The sequence below is a fragment of the Cebidichthys violaceus genome, unplaced genomic scaffold (assembly GCF_023349555.1).
Source record: "Cebidichthys violaceus isolate CVI_PGR_0920_01 unplaced genomic scaffold, fCebVio1.0.p SCAF_2, whole genome shotgun sequence".
NCBI lineage: Eukaryota > Metazoa > Chordata > Actinopteri > Perciformes > Stichaeidae > Cebidichthys > Cebidichthys violaceus.
Genome location: NW_027176372.1, coordinates 10,370,197 through 10,379,106, shown reverse-complemented (window position 1 = coordinate 10,379,106; position 8,910 = coordinate 10,370,197). Strand labels below are relative to the sequence as shown.

General features: G+C 46.7%; 1 protein-coding gene across 1 annotated transcript; it reads right to left on the bottom strand.

Moving 5' to 3' along the window:
- Positions 1–7,065: 7,065 nt before the first annotated feature.
- Positions 7,066–8,269, bottom strand: LOC137875862 (POU domain, class 3, transcription factor 4-like). The gene is given in 2 exon segments (XM_068715372.1): positions 7,066–7,278; positions 7,280–8,269. Coding segments are annotated over 2 exon segments (1,086 nt in total). The 5' UTR covers positions 8,237–8,269; the 3' UTR covers positions 7,066–7,149.
- Positions 8,270–8,910: the final 641 nt, after the last annotated feature.

The window sequence follows — 8,910 nt, the reverse complement described above, 5'->3', positions numbered from 1 at the left end:
AACAAGTACAATATTTGCCTTGAGATATAGTGCAGTAGAAGTATAAAGTTGCATAAAATGGAAATACTGAAGTAAAGTACAAGTACCTTGAGAAAATGTGCTAAATTAAACCACTGGTTTGCCACCATCAACTACTGCACCAGAACAAGTTGGTGAGTGTATTGAATGAAATAAGGGCGTTTTATGCTTAAGATTTCATCTTGTCCTTTGTAAGAATACGGTTGAGTAATGTTTGTTTAAAGCACTGTTTAGTTTTTCTTAGATCGGTCTCCAAAGACTCGATAATCCACAGACTCTACTGAACACATTTCATTTGAACCTTTTACTGGCAAAGAGTTTGTGACTGATGTAACCCCCTGTGTTGGGCTGGCTGCAGAAATTTAAGAGACAGATATCTGGAAACTGATAAATGAAGTGAAGTGGAACAAGATGTAAACACATCATTATCATATTATCCCTTTATTAAGGTCATATGGTGAACGGGTTAGCAAACGGCTGACTATTTACACATCCAGCAGATCCGGAGCAACATCAGGGTTCATTTGGGGTCGTATACGCTCTTCTTTTAGCTCTGTTTGGGTCTCCATCAACCTCTGAAGAAAATATCTGGCTCTTTGCTGCTAACCCCCCCCCTCCCCAGCAGCTTCATTCCCCTTTGTGTCCTTCCAGAAAAAAACATGAATGAGCTGCAGAGCGCATCAGCCGCCACTAGGTGGTAACACAGTCCAGCACACGGGACGGTAACGTGGCCCTAGAAAACACAGCGTCCCTCAGTGGGTCTCTGTGTCCTACCCTTATGTAAATGATCGGCCTCGCCTGCTTCCATTTTGTCAGTCCAACCCCCTGCTCCCCTGAGAGTGTGAGCTCCTCTAACCGTGTGTGTGTGTGTGTGTGTGTGTGTGTGTGTGTGTGAGTGAGAGAGAGAGAGAGAGAGAGAGAGAGAAAGAAAGAGAGAGAGAGAGAGAGAGAGAGAGAGAGAGAATGTGAGTGTGAGTGTGAGAGAGAGAGAGAGAGAGAGAGTTTCAGAGCTGTCATGACCAGACAGCAGAGGATGGAGATATAGGCAGGAGAGCAGATGGATTGAGACGAGGACTGCTCCCATCTCTCACACACACACACACACACACACACACACACACACACACACACACACACACACACACACACACACACACACACACACACAGAGGCCTATGGACCAGCTGTTGTCCTTTATTCTGCAACTGTCTGAGCCGACTCCATGTCCTCTTCTCTCCCTCTCTCTCTCTCCTGGATTAGATGCATTTAGCAGTCAGCCTGGGAGCTGAGAGGTAAACAGTGGGGCTAATTGTTTTGACATACTGCTCTTTGTTTTGGCCTCCTGGTGCTAATCAACCACTCGGCTAATAAGTCTGCCTGGCAAGGAAAACACAACTGTGTTCAGGCTGCTAGAGAGGGGACAGGGGTCCGTCAAGTCCACTCATACTCCACAATAATAATAATGAAATAAAGGAGGCCGCGGTCATACGTTTGCTCGCCATCCAGAGTTCCCACAGTGCCGCTGTGGCTGGGTAGCGCCCCCGCTCAGGTGTGAATCTATTTATCCTCATTAACGAGCGTCTCCCCAAAGTCGGCCAATTAACACGCTGCTCCTAATGAAGCCATTAGCTGTCAGATGAGGTGGATGCAGCGCTCGTCACCGGCCCACTCTGTGTCTGTGTGTGTGTGCGCGTGTGTGTGCATGTGTGTCTCCACTCTTGCTGCTAATAAAAGCAGGAGAATTAATGGAGTGAGCGTGTGTGATAATGAGTTAATGTGGAACAAGCAGGACGAGCAGTGATCAGCCCTCTGTCTCCAATGAAGATATCAGACACAGTGATTTACTCTCTCAGTGTCATAAACAGGCCTCTCGCATATACCACTCGTTCACACACACGTGTGTGTGTGTGTGTGTGTGTGTGTGTGTGTGTGTGTGTGTGTGTGTTTAATGGGCATGCCGGCAGGGTAAGTGGGTCGGTGAGAGCTACCGTTCTAAACAACAGTGCTTGCTCTCTCTGTTTTTTTCAAATAAGGCCTCCTGACTGCAGCCAGTGCCACCGCCTCAGACATCAAAGTTTTGCGGTTTCAAAATAAAGTGTGGATGTCACTCGGAGTTCGCATGTTCCTTAATGGAGCTATCATCCCGCGCAACCTTAATATGCTTTTAATTGTCAGAGTAATTGCAAAGACATGAATGCCACAGCCTCAGCAGAGAAGAACAATGAGATCACAGAGGCAGCTGTTCTACTGGCACCATTTTTTTTTTTTTTTACAATTAATTGCCAGTGACTGAACATAAAAAAATGGAGCTTTCTGAGAGCCTGCACTGATCTTAAGGGGTAAGAAGACCACTTTTAAGATAATAGAATTTTGGATTTTTTTTACCAGAAACAACAAAGAATCCGCTTTTTTTTTTTGTTCTATTCACGATGACACACTTCCACAGTGGGATCCCCTTGGCTGGCTGTACTGTATGTATCTCACCCCCGCCCCCACCCTAATATCTGTAGCTGAAGCTGCCCGGCCCCTGTCAGGGGATGCCAGAACTGAGGATGTGAAATTGATTTTAGGTTATGCGATTAGTCATATTGCATATTCTTCCGTCTTCTTCTTCTTCTTCTTCGACCCCCTCCTCCTCCTCCTCCTCCTCCTCCTCATCCACTCTGCTTTCTTCGCTCCTCGACTCTCAGTTACTCTGCAATTGATTGTGTCCTCTAATCCACTGGCGTATACCTGCAGAGCTCTTCTGCCCTCCAGTGATCAGTTATCAGGTCTGGTCATATATTCACTTTGAAGTCAGTGGCCGGCAGTAGTTTAGCTGTTTGTATGTTCCAGCGCGGCGGCTTGCATTATCAAGGGGGCAACTGTCAGCACAAATACACTGGAAATGTGATGAATCAGTGTGGAAATGCCCCCCCCCCCCCCCCCCCTTGCAACAAGTGTGAAGAGCATTACCGAAAAAAATTGTTCAAAACATGCGGTTTGTGGTGTGAAAAGCATATGCCGCTTATTTCTTAACACTTCTTACTGAGAGTCACTATTGGAAGGTTTCACTCTGGTGATGCTCTGAAGTCAGGACTTACTTTCTGAGAGCTGGTATTATTTATCGGGACGTCCTGAATGCATCTGCCGTATGTGTCAGCAGCAGAGCCCCGTGTGTCCGATTCACTTCTGTCATTCATTTTTAGAACACATATAAACACTGTGCTACTCTATTGACTTCTGGAAGTATTGGAACTTTGGTTTTCTTAAAATTGCCTTTTTTATTAGGGAGTTTGGTTGCCACAATGTAATATTTTGGGGAATTCTCAGTTTAGAAATGTACTTATTTCAACACACCCAAGTGACGAAAAGCTACTATAACTGTAAAATATGCCACTCATCTCAAGTAAGAGACAACTTTACTTTGTATTAGCATTATGAGCTTTATTACTAAACTTAATATATCCATTTCAAAAGAAAGTAGTTTTCTAACTTTCATTTGTTTGAATATAATATATAGTGAGTTACTTTTGTTTGTTTGTTTTTCTTGTAAATTTAGTGATTTAGGAATGTTTAATTGTGCATTTTGTTTTTCTGTTTAAAGACAAGCGTAATTCAGAATAACATATTTCTGCTACACATCTAAATTCCTCTACTCTTTTTTTTTTGAGAATTACTGGACATGTTTAAGCGTTTTAAGGTAAAATACGGGAAGGACTGCTTTAGGACTTCGAGAAGTTCCAACACAACAAGGATCAGACCAGAAGAGGTGTGAGAATACGTTTATGGCCTTACAATAAGTTCATGGTGAAGGAGAGACTTGGGAGAGGAAAAAAGGAGCGATGTGGAGTCGGCAGTTTCCGTCTAAACAGTCATACGACCATGTGGCCGAGCAGCAGCCGACATTCATTATTCCCATGTAGGAATCCTCTCATGTGGGTTGCTGTCTGTGTTCTCTGTGCGACATCTAGACTGTAGCCCTCTGCTTTCCCCCCTCTCCAATTAAAGATGAATGTGCTGTCGACTGTCCTCCATTTGACCCCCCCGCATGCCAGTTTTAGTGCAAGCACTACATCAGCGCCTCGCAAAAACTTCTCCTCTTCCTGCGTTCTCTGTGAATCTGTGCCACCCTGTTTTAAAGTTACTCCCGGTTAATGATACCGCCTTTTATTCACGCAGTTGACCTTCACATATTTTCTTTTAAAACCTCGGGGGGGGGGGGGGGGGGGGGGGGATAACATTATTAATGAAAGCCTTGGAAAACAATTTATTTAGAGGAATTTTGTTTTCTTTTTTACACTTTTTGACTTCTTAACTTTCAACCAAAGTCTTTGAAATGTGGATACGGCACAAATTCAAAGAGAACAGAAGGTTTGAGATGAAATGTAATTATTGAAAAAGGTGCACGAGAGTCAGCCGGGGCCATTACCCCCCCCCCCCCCCCCCCTCGTAAACAAGCCGCTCATCCCGCAGACTATTGTTGCAGTCCTGTCTGATGATCAGTCTGCTCTCACTCAGGATCTGATTCAGAGGCTCAACCATCTGCCCGAGAGTCTCCAGCATTTTGGAGGAATCACAACCTGAAGTTCTTTTTCCTTTACCTCTAAGAAGCGCTTTCATCTTGCACCTTGCTGTCCTTTGCACATTTTCCACAGTCAATCATTTTCCCCTAGTAACTTATTTAGGTGCAGGTGTCCGTTACTCTTTAAGAGACGTATCTGGAAGGAGCTAGTGAAGGGTTTTAAGCATCCTGACTCACACACCGAGGCCCTGCGAGGTGGAAGAGGCTCAAGGATACTGCAGTGCTGCTCTGGACCTTGGCTCGCTTTGCTTGTTTGCTCGGCTGCTCTCTCTCTCTACCCCCCAACCCCCCCCCACCCCCCTCCCAGAAATCAGGGATTATTTCGAACTAAAATAGATGGATGGAATCAATCAGCCACGGTTTTACTTTTCTCTTCTTCTACATAACCGCCCCCCTTTCACCTCCACCCTCACACCCTCACCCCCCCCCCCCCCCCCCCTCTCTCTCTCTCTCTCTCTCTCTGTGTCTCCCCCACCCCCCCTCTCACTCAGGGCTGCAGACTGAGGAGATGCATAAATTCAGATGCATTAGTATTCCAGTCAGGCTCTCCATTTCAAGGCAAGGCCTAGCACCCTTCCGCCTCTCCTCTTCTCCTCTCTCCCCTCTCCCCTCCTTCACTCTCCAGCTCTGTTTTTGAATAATTTAAGCAGCGTTGCATCTATAGGCCTACTTATTTCCTAAAAACATCCCTAAATTATTTTTAGCCATTATGACTTTTTTATATTTTAAGGGAATATAGCTCTATTTTGCCCTTGCATGGCCAATTATACGCAGCTGTAGTCTTTGAAATGAGATTCATCTGCTTCTGATTGTCGGTGTCTGAGTGTGTGTGTGTGTGTGTGTGTGTGTGTGTGTGTGTGTGTGTGTGTGTGTGTGTGTGTGTGTGTGTGTGTGTGTGTGTGTGTGTGTGTGTGCGTGTCATTGTGTTTTGCTGTCAGGCCCAGCGGCACAGGCGATAAATCACGCATGTCTGATTGAGGAGGGCAGAGGGCCCGGACAATAACATTTGGGTGGAACTGCTGGAGAAAGCGACTCAGTTTGCTTGATCCGTAGAGCCATGGTCCTGCTGAACCTCTGGGTATTTTACAGCTGTTAGTGACACCAGAGACTTGGGAAAAGTTGCCCTTTGACATGACATTGAAGCTAAGTGAAGGTTATGCCGCTCAAGCATACACATAGATAACTGGAGCATAATATTCTCTTTAGTATAATCAAAATTAAGACACAATTTTCAATTGAACCCAACCTCAAATTGTGGAACATTTTTAAAGAAACGTTGAATAAACAAAATGAATTATACATTTGAATTAGTGCTTTCACTATTTAAATAAATAATAATAATAATAATAATCAATACTTTTGTATAATTTTACTTCTAAATATTCATTCACCAGAAGTTAAATTCTGTTTTGGACAGTGAACAGTTGTAGCAAGAAATTGTTTATTACAACATACATAGTTTATTTCAAACATAATACAAGCTTTATACTGAAAATAAATAATTACTTGAGCTGTCATCGAAATTTGGAATAAAACCGCCGAAACAGTTCAATCTTACTGAAAATATTGTGGTTTTTTTTTTACATTGCTAATTAAGTGCATGAATAACTAAGAGCATTTGTTTAAATTAATGACTTCAAAAGGGTAATATATAAAACTGTACAATATTCGAAAAAATACTTAAGAAATAAACCAATAACAGGAGTATTTAAGATTATAAAATTTTGATACTGAACGTACAATAAAATTATAGGCAGGTGTATAGCGTCGTCAACCCCTCTTTTCTATTCTCGGCTCTGCTTCAGAGTCCACACAGTTTATATGGTCGAAGATGATTGAAATCAGATATAAATGCATTTTATAAATAGCTGTGACTGTGTGTGGCTTCGTGAGCTACAGGCCATAAGGGAGGAATTCAATAACAAAAATAAAAACCTCCAAGTGCTATTATGTTGGTAGCAATACCTCTACAACTGGAATGAGGGCCTATATTTGCATATGCGGAAAAAAATAATTACAGAGCTACGAGTGTGTTATAAAAACAATGAGTGTAAATATGGTGAGAGCTAAAGCGTCTGTGTGAGCCCGAGGGAAGCATGAGGTGGACTGTAAAACGGCCTCCGGTGCTGCAACAAATCAATTATGAAAAGTGATATTATTGTTTGTTTCAGTCCGCTGATCCACCAGAGAAAAAGCCCCCCCCCCCCACCCACAAAAAAAAAACAGTCAGTCCCAACCTATCATTATTACCGAGCAGATGAGAAATGGTGACACAAACCAAAGGCGCTGGCAGGTTATTAGGCACATTTTTGTATTTATATCCGTGATGTAGAAAACAATTTGGCGGGCTCCGAAGGTGATCTGAACATGTGACGTCTGATATGCCGCTATAGAATAATGCCCCTCGTGACAGTCAGAAAATGACGAAGGCTGAACAGGTATCTCTGTTATTGTTGTTGTGGTTCAGTGCTGGGGGGAGTCTGCGCCGGGACGGCTTCGAGGTGCCACCGCGCGCGCCCCTGCGCTCGAGAGTCCGTGCCGGGGGGGTTCCCTCCCGGTGCTTTCGGTCAGAGATCGTGGCACGAGGAGGCGTCCCCCGCACTCCCGCCGTGAGAATAGGGTCCCTCGTGCGGCAGCTCTCCCGGCGGCGTCATGCGCTTCTCCTTCTGCCTCCGGTTGCAGAACCACACGCGCACCCACCTCCTTCTCCAGCTGCAGCGAATCCGCCAGCGAGGTGATCTCCGGCGCGGCCGGTTTGGGACACTTGAGGAAGTGCGTCTCCAGAACCCCCTTCACGCTCACCTCGATGGACGTCCGCTTCTTCCTCTTCCTTCCCTGAGCCGCTATCTTGTCTATGCTGCTGGCGCTGCCCGTGGTCGAGTCCGCCTCCTCCAGCCACTTGTTCAGCAGAGGCTTTAGTTTGCACATGTTTTTAAAGCTCAGCTGCAGAGCCTCGAACCTGCAGATGGTGGTCTGGGAAAAGACGTTACCGTAGAGCGTGCCCAGGGCCAGACCCACGTCCGCCTGCGTAAAGCCCAGCTTGATTCTCCGCTGCTTGAACTGCTTGGCAAAGTGCTCCAGCTCGTCCGAAGTCGGCGTCTCCTCGTCGGAGTGGTCGTGGCAGTGGTGCCCGCCGAGGTCGCTGTGCTCGGGGCTGAGTGTGTCCCTGAGGCCCGGGTGCATGCCTTGGCCCTGCGGGTTGGGTGGCGGCGTGAGGCCACCGTGGTCCAGCATGCCGTTGACCGTGAAGCCCGTCTGCGCGTAAATGTTGATCTGCTGCCCGCTGGTGATGGAGGAGTTGTGGGACACCTGGGTTCCCCAGGCTCCCGGGTGGTTGCCGTGGTTGTTGTGATGAGGGGAGTGATGCGCTACGTGCGGGGAGCGGTGATGGATGATGCCGAGCTGCAGGTCCTCTCGGCCCGGTTTCACATCCTGCTGCTCCATGGAGGCCGACCAGGGGCTGCCCTCCGACAGACTGCTCGCCCACTGGTGCCCGAGGGGGTGTCCGTTCCCCTGGACGCTGTGCAGGTAGTCACCCTGGAGGAGCTTCTGGTGTCCCCTGTAGGGGCTAGCAGGCTGCATGGCCTGGCTGTCCGGGTGGATCATGGGGCTGGAGCTGAGCAGGGTGTAGGGGCTGGAGGCAGCTGTGGCCATGCTGGCTGCTGAACCCCACTAGTGCTACTGAAGGAAGGGAGCAGCTCAGCCTCTGACATCTCCCTCTCTCTGGAGCCTCGGCAGCAGCCTGGCTCTGACTGACAGCCTCCGCCGCCACTCACAGAGCGACCGAGGCGCAGTGACGGCGCGTCTCGGCCAATGACGGCACAGATACCCGAACCTCCGCCTCTGGAAGCGGAGCTGCGGATAGGAAAGGGTTACAGCCAGCCGAACCGGAAGTGAGTCGGAGTGCTGGTCCAGTGGGTCTGGCTGTGGAACGATGTGCGCGTGGAGCGCAGTTCCTGTTTATTAATTAAAGTTTCCAACTGATTTACGCACGAGTTTATTGCTGCTCCTGTCACCCTTGAGCGCGTGCGAAGGAGGAGATTAATGCGCAATGGCATTTGTAAGACGTGCCAGCACTTAATTTAGAAGGATACAATCAAACCAAGAGCAGTTCTCACTGCTAAAGATTAACTTTTAGAGAATACTTCCTCAGGTGTTTATAGAATGAGCTTCTCAACATGGTGTTTTACGCACAGGATATTCTTTATCCATGCCCATTTGGTTCAGACAAAAAATAATGCATCCTGGGCCTGTAAATGCTAATTTTTTATTTTAAATAAGATATATAAAAAAAATACATTTCCCTGACGGACTAAAAATCACACGTT